Here is a 17,192-nt window from a genome sequence, read left to right as displayed (position 1 = left end):
CCCCCCCAAACTGTGCTCTGGTCTTCTGCTTCCAGTTTCTGTCACCCCGGCAGCCATTGCACCTGGATTTCTGGGCAGACACAGTGGGCTGGAGTGTAGCTTGGGGGAGATGGGCTGCAGGGATAGATGGCTCCCTAGTGGAACCATAGGTGCCGGTCGTGCCAGGGACACCTTTCCCATTGCGCTCCAGTTTAGAAACCACTGATCTAGTTCAGACAGATCCTTTTGAAGTTTCTCACAATCTGCTTTGGTTTAACCCCCTTGAATAGTTTGGTGACATTATCAAAGTTGGGCACCTCACTCTAAACTCCAGAGTAATTATGAACAAGTTAAAAAATACCACGCTGCAGGGGACGATCATGAGAATGCTGACAGGAAGTGCACAGCAGAGAACTTCCTGTTAGCATTTGCACTATTCTATCAGTCCCCTGTGGCAATTGAGTCTATGTAGTGTATGAGTCTAGGTTTTTGCTGTTTGCTTTCTGTTCCAACATAAAATGAAGAAAATGGTAGCCTTTTGCACAGGGTTTGCAAAGAGAAGTGAGTTGTTGGGGGGTGGATTTGAGAACTACGGATAAGTGAAACTGCAGTTATGGGAACTGTGGTTACGTGGAGATGCTTGTATCAGTGTTACCCTCCAATCCTCTGGCAAGGAGGTTGATTCAAAGGGCAGATTACATATTTTTGTGAGGATATATGCAATTACATGTTCGAGTTCCTTAAGAATGCTTGAATAGATATCATTTGGAGCCTTTGATTTGTCAACCTTTAATGTATCAATACACTCTAGAACCTTGTCACTTTGGTTTGACTAAGTTAATCAGACTGCATCCCTGATTAGATCCTTTCAGGCAATTGTATCTGCCATATGTTTTCTACAGTGAAGACAAATGCAAAGAACGTGTTCTACTTGAGTGGAACTAATTGCAGTTTAGAAAATACCTCTTACTTTACCTCAAAGATATGTCAAAAGAATTAGGTCTTCAATATCTGTCTAAAGGCTGAATTTCACATCCATAAGGTACTTTCTCTTTTCTTTTCTAGAACAGGGGTCTCCAAACATTTCGGCACGAGGGCTGCATCGAATATCTGACACGGTGTCGAGGGCCGGAAAATAAATAAATAATAAATACACAGAGGAACGATGTGCTGAGAGTTTGATTGAATACAATAAGTGGGTGGGGGTAGAAGGAGGAGGCGAGCAGAGGGCAAAATTGACTTGCATAGGAAGAGGGGGCAATGAATTTTGAAAAAGTATTGAAGAGAGCAAAATTGACTTGCACAAGAAGAGTGGGGAATGGATGTTGAGAAAGGATTGAAAAAGCATGGGTATATACTGCATTCAGCCACAAGAGATGCTGAATGTAATGCAAACATTACATTATGTAAACATAATGGAATAATTTCACTCCATTACACTGTATTACATCCAGCACTTCTAGTGGCTAAATGTGGTATATACCCACGCTGGGAGAAGTGCATCTTTTGAGCTATTTTTAGCCCCAAGAGGTTGGGGAAACGCATGGGGCAGATAAAATCCTCCAGAAGGCCAGATATAACCCCAGGCAGGGATTGGAGACCCCTGTACTAGAGCACTGTTGCAGAGGTGGCAGCTATGGCATTGGTGTGGGACAGTGCTCCAGGGGAACAGTGCTCCAGGTCATGCTGGCCTGGATGAAGCAGCATGAATCCTGCAAGAGAATTCCAAAGCCTGGGGGCCACCACAGAGAATGCCCTGTTTTTTGCTCACCAGTCGAACTTAGGCAGGCATTGACGCTCTGATCAGAGCGTCCAATTACCTGAATGGACAGGTGGAATCATATGGGAATAGGTGCTCCAAGAGATTTCTAGAGCACAAACCATTGCAGCCTTAAAAGTACCAGCCAATTCTTAAGAAAATATAATATTTTGAAAAGGAACTCTTAGTTAACATAGAATCAGCTCTTTGCTTCAGCAGCAGAGGGCTTATAATGGAGAAGAGTCCAGGATTTAAAGAGAATGGACTAAGCTTGGTATATGCAACATTTACATATATAGTGTGTATAGCATGTATGCAGAAGGCCCCAGATTCAATTCCTGGCATCTCTTGGTGACTCTGGGAAAATACTCATGTTTGAAACCTTAATCAGTCAGTGCCAACAGTACTGACCTAGGTAGATTAGTAGTCTTGTTCAGTTTAAGACAGCTTCATAGGATCCATAACATTAAGCTTCTATTTCCATTTTTGTTTTTCATCATATGTAACCGTCTTTTTTTTAAACAGGATATGATAGCAGTTCATCATGTATAATGATTCATTAATGTGATTGTTTGTTTTTCTCTTTCCCTTCCAGATTCAGCTTTCAAAAATTGGCCCACCTTTTATTATCAAGAGCCAGCCTGTCTCCAAACTTGAACCTAGGTCTTCTCCAAGTACATCGGCCAGCAGTGGGAGGAACACTGGGGCTAGAACACTCGCAGATATCAAAGCAAGAGCCCAGCAAGCTAGAGCCCAGAGGGAGGCAGCTGCTGCCGCAGCAGTCGCAGCAGCAGCAAGCATTGTCTCTGGAGGTTTAGGGAGTCCCTGTGAAGGTGGAAAGACCAGGACATTGGCACACATCAAGGAGCAGACAAAAGCCAAATTGTTTGCGAAGCACCAAGCGAGAGCCCACTTGCTCCAGAACAATAAAGAAACAAAGTCTCAACATGCCTCAAAAGAAGGTCCATCAGCCTCTGAGACCTCTGCTCCTTTTGAAACAAAGATTGAAGGTTCTACTGGCGTAATCATAGTTAATCCAAACTGCAGATCTCCTAGCAACAAGTCTGCTCATCTTCGTGAAGCTGCTGCTTTATTGCAGCAGTCACTTAATGCCACTGCTTTGCCAGAACCTAGTACTGACATCTCTGTGCATAGTTCTGATGAAAATATTTCTGTGTCACATTTGTGTGAGAAAATTCTTTCATCTACCTCTACTGAAAGCAACAGTGTGTCAGTGCTATATAATAAAAACTCTGTTCCCATGTCTGTGTGTAGCACTGCTATGTCGGGAGCAATGAAGGAACATCCTTTTGCAGGCTCTGTTGAGAAATCTTCTGTTTTAATGTCTATTGAAAGTACAGACACAAAGGCTTGCAATATAAATATGCTGAAATCCATCCAAGGGGCAGACCCTTCATGCATTACCATTATGCCCAAATGTGTTGAGAATCCCACTGCTCCAGTCACAATAGATGGTACGGTCTTGTCAAATTCTATAGATGAGAAAAGATTGCCAATGCAATCAAACAGCAATGCAAACAGTGCCATTTCTAGTCAGTATACCTCTGTGCCAACTTCATCCATTGCAAGTAATTTGCCAAATCATCTGGTTGGTAGCTCAGTTCTGATTCCTCCAGTGGGATCTACAAACAGATACTCTTCTGATAAAATCTCCATAACTGGGTGCACTGACCCAAGTTCTTTGTCAAATATCACCTCTGTCAGGGCATCGTTACATTCTGGTGAGGCTGTTCCAGCAGCAGATTCTGTTGGCAGAACTTCTATCTCAGTATTTGCTGGTAATATGATGACAGTAAATTCTTTTGAGAACTCTGCCAAAATCAGCACAGATGCTTTAGAAAGAAATTCTGGATCAAGAAGCCGAATAGATATGTCTGCTAAACCTTCAGTAGGTTATGCACAGGCACCCATGAATAGATCTATACCATGTAAAGTTATTGTTGACCACACAACAACAACAATGAACTCAAATTTGTCACTGGGTCCTTCTGTTGAAAACTCAGAAAACAGCACAGATATGCAAAGCAGGCCTATTAGGGCAGAAACTGCCTTACAAAATATAGCATGTCCTCAAGTGTCTGTAATAAGTAGGCCGGAGCTGCTTACTAATGAAAATCTGGAGCACAGCACTGGTTTTTCCACTGCTACAGCAAAACAGGATGGCAAACATTTGCAAGCAGCATGTACCAGTCTTCGAGAAGTGCCTCTTGTGCCTCAAGACAAAAGACTTGGGGCTGTTCCCTCTAGCCAAAGTTTTTCTGAACAGTTACGAGGTCCTTTGGCTTTCAAAAGTGAAGCAGACACTGTGTGCACCAACCCATATAACCCTAATAGCAGAATATGCTGGAATGATGATGATACAATGAACACTGACCCATCTTTGATCAGCCATCTGAACCCAAATAAGCATAAGGAATATGGTGAACAAAACTGTTTAAACAGTGTCAAAACAGAGCCTTTGGGATTTGCACATCTGAATGAGATTCATTCAAGGAACATTGTGACAAGCATGGACGTGCCCGTTAAATCAGAAGCAAATGAATCTGAGAAATGCTTTCGGATGGACACTGAAGATTTTGCAAGACCTGAAATGCCTCTCCAGAATGCAGAAATAGCCACAAGTGCACCGCCAGCACAAAGCTTGAAGGTATCTGTTCCAGATTCCATGGAGAACTCTTTGTCACTGACAACAGAAACATTAAAAAGAGTTTCGAGTGCTGGAAGCTCTAGTTGTCGTTTGTCATCTGTAGAAGCCAACAATCCTTTAGTGACACAGTTACTGCAAGGCAACTTGCCGCTGGAGAAAGTGCTGCCACAGCCCAGGTTAGGCGCCAAACTAGAAATTAACAGGCTTCCATTGCCTTTGCAAACTACCTCAGTATGCAAATCAACAACATCTGAGAGAAATGTGATTGAAAATCCTTCCCACTCTCCAAATACAGACGGCAGAGGATTTGCAGCGGCCAGTATGGCTGCACTGCAAATCAGGAAGCGTGAAAACCATCCCAAGAAGAGGATGGCGAGGACAGCAGGAGAAGTCAAATGTGAGCCTGGGAAGCCATCAACAGACCCCGATGTTAAAGTTGGTCCTTGTGCCATTGGTTCCAGCATGAATCAGCTGGGACATGGTCAGCTGTTTAAACAAGAATGGCCAAGTAAACATGCTCTTCAAAGCAGAATTGCACACAGCCCGGAGATCAAGCAGCAGAAGAGGCCACTCTCCTCTTGCAGTTTCCAGCAGAACTTGTTCAACGTGGACAAAAATGGCAGTTTCCATGCAGAAGCAAGTACCTCGCACAGACAGCATTTCTACCAAATGCCCGTGGCTGCAAGAGGGCCTGTTTCTACGACAGCTTTGATGCAGGCAGCTGGGAAGGCCCCATCTGGCTGCAGTGCCTTTGCTTTCAGCAGGCACCTAGAGCAGAAGGGGTCGGGAGAGGTCAGCTTGCCTACAACGGCTCACCAGCTGAGACTGGGGAGTGTTTTTTCCCCTAACATTCAAATTAAGGAAGGTGATGACATTTCTAGTGCCTCACAGACTCTGCAGAATAAATCATTAGTGCATCCCCCTCCACCTCTACCACCACCACCCCCTCCCCCTCCTCCTCCACCACCCCCACCTCCACCACCACCTCCTCTTCCCAGTGCAGAAGCTCCATCTGATCACAAACAACCGACAGTTACTATGGAAACCACTAAAAGACTTAGTTGGCCTCAGCCGGCAAGTGTCTGTAGCAATATAAAATCCGAACCCATTTCTTTTGAGGAAGGTTTAAGCAGCAGCTGTGAACTGGGCATGAAACAAGCTTCTTATGATCAGAACGAAGTAAAAGAACAGTTGAAAGCTTTTGCATTGAAAAATGTCGACTTCCCTTCCTATTTACTTTCAGAGCCACAGAAGCCTTTTGCCCAATTAACTGCTCAAAAAATACAGACTCAGCAGCAGCAGCAGCAGCTCTGTGGAAATTATCCTACAATACACTTTGGTAGCACAAGCTTCAAACGGGCAGCATCTGCAATTGAAAAATCTATTGGAATTTTAGGAAGTAGTTCAAATGCAGCCTCAAGCCTGTCTATTCAGAACACTCAGATTCCAGTTCAGAAATTTACTGACAGCAGCAGTGCAGATGAACTGGAACTTAAATGCTCTTGCAGGCTGAAAGCCATGATAGTGTGTAAAGGCTGCGGAGCATTCTGCCATGATGACTGCATAGGCCCTTCAAAATTGTGTGTTGCCTGCTTAGTTGTTCGATAGTATCTGAAACCAAGGTTCAGGATCGCTTGCTAGCATGTGAGAGTGAAGCAAAGCAATGGAGGGACAACTGGAATATTTTAGGCCATTTTGTATCTGGATACAAAATGATTCTGGGGAAGGTTTTCTTTAGGATTCAGTTATTTTTGCTCTCCTTGGTAAGAGCAACCCCTTAGTACTGTGCACAAAAAAAATTAAACCTTTCAGGCTTTCTTACTGTGTTTAAAGTACAAAATTGCATTTTCATTTCTATTTATGTGCATGAAGTGCAGAACATTTTTTCCCATTTTATTAACATAGCGTATCTTCCCAGTAAAAGAATTAGAGTTTTATACTCTCCAAATTTCTGCACAAGAAAGAGTGCAAGAATCAATGAAGAGGAGACTATGGGCAGATAGAACAATATTCTGCTACTGCTAGCAGATCATTATAGCAAGTGCCGTTTGGCAGTCTTTGTAGTGATGACTGCGTTCTTGAAGTCAAATTTGCCATCCATGGTTGACCTATAAGCAAGAATGAATTAGATACTTTGACAACCTGATATTGAGAGTTTGATTTCTTGATAAGCTGTTATGCTGGAGAAGACAAAGACAGGGGTAGATGATTACCTGTAACAAATTTAAATCTGCATGATAATAGAAGTCTGGGGTGGGAGTGGGAAGAAAAACTGCAGCTATTATAATGTATTAATCCATTTATTGTCCCCAATTTTCACCCATAAATTTGCCCTGAAGGGAGATATTCATCATATATACGTGTATATGGACCATGTAATGTAAGCAACAGGCATGTTCTGGGCAATGATATTATTTCAACAGCCTATAATCAATTTTTGTTTGATTCTGTCTCAGTACAGACCCAAAATAGAATCATGTGTGACTTACAGCCCTTTTAAATATGTTTACAGCTTGATATATTTTGAATTATTTTAAAATTTTTATTTGTAATCCTCTTTATTGGTGTGTTAGGAAGTTCGTACTACAGATATTTGTAGGATGGCTACCAGAATGAAGAGATTTTAAAGGGATATTTCATCTTTTAACTCTCAGTATTGTATTTTGTAATGGTTTATGTTGATAGTTATATTCAAGACATTTTAGTCAGCAAAATATTGGAGAAGATTCATGGCAGTCTGCAAATTCTTTTCACTAAAATACTGTAAAGGGATAAAAATATGGAACTTGATGAGAGGAGATACTTAGTTATCTTTAAAGTTATTCTTTTTCCTCATGAGGAGAACACAAAACCATAGATTAGAAGTAATTTGTATGCTATCACGTGGATTTAAGTACCACAGCAACATAACTAGGAAATACATTCTAATTCCACATAGTAGAAGCTTTTAACATAATGCCTGTCAGTCCATGCAAAATATTGGAAATTTCTTCTCAACATTCGAAGATTTTTAATGGCAAGGTGCTGCATTGGTGCCTCCAAATACTTTTTATTTTCAAGAATTTATATTCAGGTATTTTATTGTGTGAAACAAATAATATTACACTATTTTTATTCCAAAGTATTAGTGTAATTAGGGTAATAAAATAACTAACTAACATGGACTTTGATGTACTGTATTTGGTTTATCATTTTGGGTTATTAAATCATAATTGGTGAACCTTCCAGGCATTTATACATGATAGTGAGGTTCTACTATTTGGAAATCATGTTAATGTTCTCATGGGACCATATTTAACATGAAATCTGCCATTTCCTTCATTTTATTTTATTTTTTAAATGAGCTGAAATAGTTAGAGCTTTAGTACATTCCTTTAGCCAGAGGCCATGCGGTTTGACTGTTTTCATAGCAAGAGCCTACAGATTGTCGTGATACCCTGCAGTATGAAAAGACTAGAAAGATATAATTGCCTTACCGCAACTGGTAGTAAAAGGCAATGGTGTATTGTAGTTAAAAGCACTCCTTTGTAGAGGATTAATAACATGCATATTTTCAGCACTTTGAGGTATCTTTGAAGACATTTTTTTAATACAGATTTAAAAAGCATGTTTTTGTATTCAGAATAGATGGCGAATTGGAGCCATTGTTAAACATGCATGTGCTTGCTTATTTCATTAAATTTCAGGAGATCTTAAATTAGACTTTTATCATTAAATCGTGTGTTTAAGTCGATAAAATCCCAGTAAATTCCTACCAGAACTAGAACCAGGATCATGTCTGATTAAATCAGGGTACTTAATTTTATTAAAATAATCACAGTAACTCATTTTTAGCTAGAATTGTGTTTTCTAGCCTTCCTCAACCCACATTACCTCCAAAAACATGCGATATTGAATTTGGACACAATCCAGAGAAAGTTAAGCACTTAAGACTGCAGTCCTCTACAGTTTTATTTGAGAGTAAACTCCTTTGAACTCGGGGCTTACTTTGATGTAAACTTGCATAAAATTGGTCTGTAAGTCTCATGTACTTAAATGGGATTTTAGCATGCCTGGCTTTCTCCAAACTACACATTTTGTATCTCTGTCTTGTGACTGACATAATATTAAATTTTTATAGTTCTGCTTTTAAATGTTGGAATATGGGCCAGACTAGATTTTATAGCAGCACTTCCATATGTTTAAATTTAGAAATGCTGCGGCTACACATGACAAGAGGGTAGAGTTTGATTTTAATAGCCACAGGCTACAATCCTATCCACGCTTACCTGAAATTAACTCCCATTGAATTAAATGGGGCTTCTCTGTAGACCTGCGTAGGATTGTGTTGAAAGTGGCATATTGATAAGGAACGTTGAACTCTCCGCAGCCCACAGTTTTCCTTCTCACAGCTTCTCCTCCTAGGCATACTTCTCAGCTGTGCTCCAAGACCAAACATGAGTCTAGCTGTGAGAAAGATGTTGGGGAAGAGCTATCGCAAGAAGATAAACAACTGACAGAGAAGGTCCGACCCGTTGGATGGACTCTTCCTCCTGTGTCCCTTTTGCTGTTAAAATCAGACACATGCGCCCCCTTTGCTTTCTACACAATTTCAGCAGATTCACCTTTAAATGTGTGAAACTGCTGTTTTTGCATCTAGTTTGGCACTAAGAATGTGACTAATGGTAGAAAATTCTTTTCCTAGGATGTGCATGTTTCATGGTAGCATGATTGCATATGATTGATTTCACATATGAGGAAGTGTTCTTCATAAAGGGGCACTGGACAAAATGGTGCTATATATTATTACATGCTTGTCCAAACTTCTCTCTAATGAAATTCAAGTCATTGTTTCCTGATTTTGCACCTGGAGTTAATTTTGCTTACTTTTTAGAAACACCTGATGGTGGCAGTAATGATTTATGATAAATGTTCCTTATCAAGAAGAAAACAAGTATCTGTTAACCATTTATGTTGCATTATTTTTGTCTCTTCTCTTTTTCTTTTTTCCCCAAACTTCAGTCTCATGTCACTGAACTCTCCTTTGATCAAGTAGTTTATGGCATTGGATTTGAAAGGTTTATGCACTGAAGAGGGGCAAGAAAAATATGCAACAGCTCACAGCTCTGTGAATCTGTGGTTGTGATTGGCTATGTCTGCACCAGCACCTTTCATTACACCTTTCATCATGTTTCATTTAAAATTGCTCTAGTATTCATCTTCTTGAGTTCCCTTTATTTACATGCCTCCTCTTCTCAGGATTATGGAACTCTTAAAAAAATAATGAAGTGCATGCATCGCCCATTCACACACCAAATTATTTTAAGGCTATGGGTAACTATTTATGGGGTCCTTGAAGTGTCTCCTTGGAATTCTGAGGAGATGTGGGGAAAGGAACATGGAGGTGTCCTAACATAATGAGAATTGGGTTGCAGATCAAGTAGACCACTTGTGTAAGCAGTTCTTTTGGGGAGTTAGAGCCCAATCCTATCCAACTTTCCTGTACTGGTGCAGCCGCAGTGCAGCCCGAAGGTAAGGGAAGAAATGTTCTCTTACCTTGAGGAGGACTCTGTGACTGCCTCCCCACCAAAGGATGCAATGCACACCACATTGGCACAGCTGCACTGGCCCTGGAAAACTGGATAGGACTGGGCCCTTAGCCATCTGCACAGTATACTGTCAGAGAAAGAAACTCATGGAAGTTTGCTATTTTTTCATAATTGGGAATAAAAAAAGAGCAAGATGCAACTTTTAAAGAGGGAGAAGTAGCAGTCTGCTATAAGTCTTATCTGAAGCAACATTGCTAACTTAAGTAGTATACCTGCACAAGCAATTATTTGCAGGTGTTTAGCCAGCTGTAGTAACAATTTCACCCATTCTCAACATTTTATACTGTTTTACTGTAGTAGTGTTTGTTTTTATTAATGCAAGAGGTGCCATATGTGGAATTTCCATGAAAACCCTACCTTCTGCATGTTTTTTTTTAAATGTCTGTTCAGAGCCACTGTTTCTCCAATTTGCTGATCTTTTAGCATCTTTTGTTTTACTTTTAAAGGGCTTCTTCACTGTGTGATCTCAGCAAATTAGGAATCATGTAGTGAATGTGTTTATGTCACAGTACCATGTAGCCAATCAGATTCGATGGCATATATGACAGTGTCACTGAGGGCACCTTTTCATTGCATGCACTCTGAATTGGGGGGAAGAGGACAAGGAATGCTTCAAGGAAATTGAGGCAACACGTCTTCCCTACAGTGCTGCAGTGGTGGTGCTACTGCCTGCAGAGACTGTGATACAGAATAGATGCAGTTCTAGTTGTATGCACAGTGCATGTTGGGGGGGGGGATATTCGTGCAACATGTCTCCCCTGTCAGCTCAGCAGTAGTTTACGCAACACTTTAGTTATTTTTCATGGGTGCACCAGTATTTTGTGCAACAAACATGAAAGTGGTGAATGATAGATTTACCCTCTGAAGCACCTGTGTAAGTGTACGTAGAAGCCCCAGTCCAGTTGGAGTTCCAGGGTATGAGCGCATGGGAATTTAAAAACACATTTTTGTCATTTGCACTTTCCATGGTGGCAGTGGGTAAGCCTAGTTTACCTTGAAAAATATAATTGTCAAAGTGTAGAGTTGCTCTGAATTTCACATGAAAAACCTGAAAGTGGAGTTCTAATAAGGAATAACTTGAGACAGCGCATGAGCTAGGGTGCAGACGATCCTAGCCACTCTTGATGTTTTGGGTGAAATACCATGTAAAATGAAGTAGTGCAGAACTATGGTGTATCCTCATTCATCCATAAGGAATAAAATGTGTGAAGATTTTTTTTTAAGTATCCAAAGTTTTTCCGCCTTAGTTTCAGCACTTTTTGAAGGAGAGATTATAATGCTCCATTGTGTTCTTCCACAAACTCTAATGTTTTTTTACACATATCCCTGAGATCTGTACATAATATTAGAGCATTTACTGTATGCATTTTTGTGTTTCTGTGAAGGGTTTCTTAAACTGAAATTCTCTAGTCCCCAATTTGAAAGATTTGGTGAAATGAGCACTCCCAATTTTGTATTCCATTTACCTGCTATGATCTAGTGCATGAAATTAATTTGAAAAAAGTTTGAGCCATAAAGCAAAAATGTTTCCTCTGTACTATAGATTCCCTTTAAGAAGTGGTATATGTTGTTGGGATGAGTTACTGACTCTTGTTTTTAGGACCCTGAATTTTCTTGCTCAGTTTTCTAAACTGGTGCAGATGGTGCTTTATAATGCAGTTTCTAAAGTGAAATGACCTTATGCTGCAGCCCTTACAAACACACGCACAATTTCAGAAAAGTTGTTATAGCCTATGGTTTTGCATAGTATGGTGAAGTTCCAGGATAAGCACTTGAGACAAGAATTCAGAAATTCCACCTAACAGGATCATCTTAGCTTACATATGTAAGGCCATGCATTAAACACTGAAGGACTTTTCTGGATGTGACAGCAGCAGTTCTGTATAACACTGAAGAAAAGACCAGTAATGCTGTTCAGTGGATTATCATGGACCTGTGTAGCTAAATGTTTCTGAATTGAAGGAGGGCAAGTCCTGTTGTCTTCAGTTACCATTCTCTATCATTGTAAAACCAACAAAAATAGTATTTTTAGTCTAATTTAAAGGAGCTGCTTCTTTTATAGCACATATTTTGCTTTGTACTATATTTGATAGTTAAAAGATAATTTAGCCTGTAGAATACTTTGTTGTGTTTGTACTGTTCATGAATGTTACAAGAAAAGTGCTTTACTTGGTTGCCATAATTCTCTTGTACTGCTGTAAAATTATTTTTCTGCTTTACAAAAACTGAAATCAATTGACATTTTCTGAACCAGGTTTTGTATTTTTTTTTTTAATTTGTCTGTATTTTGAATGTTTACATCTCTTTGACACTAGCCATTCAATGCCTTTTCTTGAAGGTTAGTAATTCTCCTGCCCAGGTTAATAGCAATGTGAAATCAATCCATATCTAACTTGCATGATGAACATACACTTGTGTAGGTTAGGGATCCCCTACCATGCATAGATGTTTTCATCTACATTTAGACAAATAAAACCTTCCTTCAGTCCTCTACCAAAGAAATAAAAAATATCTCCATAGGACAAGTTCTTTAAATTTTCAGAACGGGGAGCAGTTGATTTCAGTGGCATTGCAACTGTTTACTTGTTATGCTTGTTTTATTTACCTGACTAAATGTGACTGAGTGGAGAAAAGCGTTATAACTATTTTTTTTTTCCTAAGATGAGACAGTGTTTGGTTTGGAATTCAGGGATCATGCTTTCATCAATGGTGCTGCGTCTCTTTTTTAAGAAAACAATTGTTGCATACAAAACTGACTGATCACAAGACTTATAAAACTAAGTGAAAAGATTTGTTCTGTCTATCTGTTTGCTCTCTATCCTTGCAGTCCTCTGAAAATAACAATTTGGGCTTCAACATTAAAATATTCTAAAGAAAATAAAAACAAAAATAAATGTTGGTTTGATTTCCTCCCCCATGTATAATGTTCAGTGTGAAAATAAGCTAATTCATTGAATATTTGGAAGACTGTTGCCAAAAGAGAGAAAATGTGCATATTTTAAAACTGATAACCATCTGTTAGTATATTTTATGTATTGAAATAGACCATTATTTGTACCTGTTCTTAAAAAAGCAGGGGTGGATGCAAATTGACATGTGCTATAACAAATTGGCACATGATGCAAAAACCCTGCTGAAGCTAAACGTGTCTGGGTCTGGTGAGTGGAATCTGGGAGCTCCTGTATATAGGGCCTTCAAGAGAAATTTTATTAGGGGGTAGACACAAAGTTTCTTTTGGGCCCCTTCCCAAAGGGGGACTAAAACAGAGCAGGGGAGGGTCGTGACATGGGTGGGCAGAACAGGTGGGAAGGGGGCAAAACAGGATAGAGAAAACGTGGTGACAGCTGAAACAGTATTTGGAGTCTAGATCTACTGGGCTTCCCAATGCAGAGCCCAGGTCTACCTGCCTGTGTAGTGCCAGCAACTATAGTAATATGGAAAACCAAATGCTCTCCTAAGTCTCTCTAAAATCTTTTAAATATTGAAAATCACTGCAGAAAATTAGCATCATCATTTTCAGGCTCACACTAGAATGTTTGCACCAACTCATACTTCTGCAGCAACTGTAGCCCCACAGCTATGTCCCCAAGCTACTATATACTCCTTCGTGGCAAGCGGATCTACACCCCAAAGAGCTACTGTCACAGGCCAGTTTCCTCCCAGATTTGGCACTGTTATGGAGGGTCATATATGCATTCTTTGGCCCAGCACATAAGGCTTTCTGTAGCAGCAGCAGTCATGCAGCCAGCAACCCATGCAGTCAGAGAATCCAGGTGAGATAGGAAAATATAAGATCCCAGGAAATTTCGGGGGCCCCTTCTTTTGCTCCTGGGCCCTCTTTTTGACTCTGGGCTTGTGTACAAATTACCCATGGTAATCTTATTGGGCCTATCTACACCTGACCTGAAATGTTGCTGCCCTTCCTGTAGTCTGGCCTTAGGGAGCATAATTTTATACCAGTAAGCAACTAATTGGAAAACCTAAAGTCCAGTATGGAAAATATTAAGAATGTCAGGGCAGGCAAAAAAGTTCAGCCCAAACATGTATCAAACAGGAAAAACTGTTGACAGCAGCAAAACTGTTTTGGTATCTAAGATTTTCAATTTTTAGAAAACTTACCTCATTTTATAACATCTCCCAAAATATACTGGCTTCTGCTTTGTTTCATACTAAAGGGCATGTGTACCTTTATCAGAGAGAAACAATTTCACAATGTATAGTTCTTTTCCTGTCATAGCACTGCACTGCAGGAGGGAAAAAAGCACCTGGCCCAATGTTCACGTCCCGGGCCTAGAAACCCAATATATCCCTGCCTGGAGGAAGAGGAAGCTGCTTGCATCTCGTCCTGGAAAGGGGGGGGGGGGAACTGGGATCATCCTTGAATTTGTAACTTCCAGGAATTAAATTACAATACCTTGAAAGTTTCAACTGGTGCAACTGCCAGAGTTCATCTCCTGACTCTTTAAGAGTGAGGAGGTGCACTGTCTTCAGAACTGTGATGAATGGCTACCAAAGAGAAAGCTGTTTTGTTATGGCACTATTTGGGAAACTCCCTCCCTAGGAAAGCTCACCTAGAGCCTTCATTGCTTTCTTTTGGGTGACAGACTGTTCCCTCAGCTCTTTTAATGCTTCCTTATGTCTTCCTGAAACTGATTTAGCTGTTGTGAATTAGTGCTTTTCTAATTGAGTTGCTTCTGTTGTATTCTGGTTTCATTGCTCTGTTATGGATTCTGTATTATTATTTTAATATTTCTGTGGTGTGTGCTGCTCTGGTATTCCTCAGAGAAGGGCTATATGCATCAGACCCTGTGACACTATCTTCCCAGCTCCACCGTGTTGTAACTACCCCATCTTTCCCTCCTGCTGCTTTTTCCCAGCTTACTTTCTTTTGCTCTCTCCTCTGCACCCATTCCAAAACTTACAGTAAGTACCTACTTACTTGCAGTCAGGGCTGCAATAGCTTCATTGGCCACCAACTACAAGATAAAGAAAAGCTCATGCAAGTGCTTACTCCTTACTCTCATCTCTGCCAGCATACAGAGCCACTAAGACAGCAGTGGGGCTGCCATCAGGGAGCATGCTGTCCCCCTTGGTTAATAAAGACAAGGGGAAGGAGGAAGAACTTGTGTGACATTCACATGAACACATCTCATCCCTGTCAGACAATGAGGTGGGTTGTTCAGGTTCTTAATTCTTGGCGCATGCCCTGGAAGGCCCACTCACTCCTGCTGGCTATTGTGCACATCAATGAATGTTTGTGACATGGCGCAATGGCCACAAATGTATTTTGGTTGAGAAATATTGTCTAGTTGTTTCACAACATAATGGGGAAGAGTGTGTCAGTGATATATGTCTGCTGTGGTCAGACTGGTCGCCATCACAGAGCAATCTCCATCATAACCATATGACTTCATATTAACATTTTGAAACCTTCTGTATGGAATGGTTACTGCAGACAGTATGGCTGGTTGAACAAGGCCATCTGCCAATAATTGGATGCAGGTATACCTTCATTAGCAAAAACCTTGACATCCAACCAAATGCATATCTACAGAACCAGGGAGTTCCACCTACAGAGGCTTCATTGTAATGTCTTCCAGCTTAATTGGAGGAACTTCACTGGAAATTATTTTAAGATTTTATTCAGTATGTATCTAGAACATCCTAAATCTAGATGCAGATGAGATCACTTTATAGATTTTCAGTGCAATCTTACGCATGTTCATTCAGAAGTCCCATTGTGATAAATGGGGCTGCATGCACAGGTTTGCAGCCTTTAAGCATCAATTTTATTTCTTTTAGTACTTATATACAGAGAGGGAGGTGCAGGGAGTAATATGTACCTGGGCCAAGGGTCAAAAAGAGGGCCCAGGAACCAATGGAGAGGGCCAAAACATTTCCTGGGATCTTACGTTTTCCAATCTCACCTGGGCCCATGAGAGGGAGTGCAGGGGGAACCTGGGTCTGGGATCAAAAAGGGCACAGTGGAAGAGAGCTGGAAATTTCCTGGGATCTCAGAAAATGTTTGCATGTTGTGTGAAGATTAGCATTCACATCTTGGGTAGGCCCTCATAATTTTGTATATTGTGATTTGTAGAAATTATGATCCAATGTTTGTATGAAGTTATGATGCAATGCAGACAGAAAAAAGCCCAGAAGAATCTTTGTACCCCCCAAATTTTTTATTCCCTGATAAAATTCCTCTCAAAGGCCTTACTACTAACAGCCCAATGCTATCCTCCACCAAATTATACCATGTAGCTGCACCAACAGAGGCTGCACTGCATGCAGTGGGGGGAGCCAATTGGGCAGCCTGAAGGGGGTAGTAAAAATATTTTAAAGAAAATATTAAAGTAAAATATTTTTAAGTTAAGGCATTTCTGCCCAGCCCACAGGTGTATGCATTTGATCCCTGTTGCGTATGTGCAATGCTTGGCAGGAATGGCTTAACCCCCCCCCCCGCTGTCCAATCATCCTATGAGTCTCCTTGAATCTATGCCTAAACCAGGAGTCCTCAACTCATAAATATGCAAAACACAAAGAAAGACAATGGTAGAAGCACAAAGTGGCACTTTTATGGATTTGATTGCAAACAAGACAAACAAGGAAAGATAGAGGGTAGTTTGTGAGTTGATGGCATTGCTTTTTCAAGGACCAAGATTACCAGTCTGCTTCTGCTGAATTGAGTGCAAAGCATTACAGGAGTTACAAGGGGAGTGTGCTTAAACTGGGTGATTATCTGGTTTCCAGGTTGGGGTTAGGAGGCAGAACAATGGCCCTGAGCCCAGGAGCTAGGCAGTACCCTCAGCTGGTTCAAGGGAGGGAAGCTGTTTTTCCAGAAGAGAGGGGCAAATTGCAAAGTTTACTGTGCCAGGATTAAAGGATTACTGTCCAGCCTGTCCTAGCACAGTGGCTTCAGTTACATTTTGGGAGAGAAATGGGGGAAAACATTAGAAAGAAGGGAAAAGGGGTTACTAATTCTAGCTGCCAGCTTGGTATGGTAGTCCTTGATCATGGCTGGAATGAGGGTAGCTTTATGCAGCGTGAGGGGGTCAACGAACTAATGCAGAGATAGGCAAATGAGTTGAGAGATGAAAGACATGAGGGTCTAGTGACCCAGCTTTTCATATGTTTTCTCTCATAGGGTTCTATAACAGTGTTCTTCAACCTGTGGGTTGCAACTCTACTGTGGTCACAA

At 40.8% G+C, this 17,192-nt stretch overlaps 1 protein-coding gene across 1 annotated transcript in view; it reads left to right on the top strand.

Annotated features, from left to right (window-relative positions):
- Positions 1-6,014, top strand: part of ASXL3 (ASXL transcriptional regulator 3) — a 131,975-nt gene extending 125,961 nt beyond the window's left edge. Inside the window, exon 12 of the mRNA XM_066625327.1 lies at positions 2,334-6,014. Within this exon, the coding sequence (XP_066481424.1) occupies positions 2,334-6,014 (3,681 nt within the window). The remainder of the gene's footprint in view (positions 1-2,333) is intronic.
- The last annotated feature ends 11,178 nt before the right edge of the window (positions 6,015-17,192 follow it).

The sequence above is a fragment of the Tiliqua scincoides genome, chromosome 4, assembly GCF_035046505.1.
Source record: "Tiliqua scincoides isolate rTilSci1 chromosome 4, rTilSci1.hap2, whole genome shotgun sequence".
In the NCBI taxonomy this organism is placed as follows: Eukaryota; Metazoa; Chordata; class Lepidosauria; order Squamata; family Scincidae; genus Tiliqua; species Tiliqua scincoides.
This window is presented reverse-complemented; position numbering and strand designations above follow the sequence as displayed.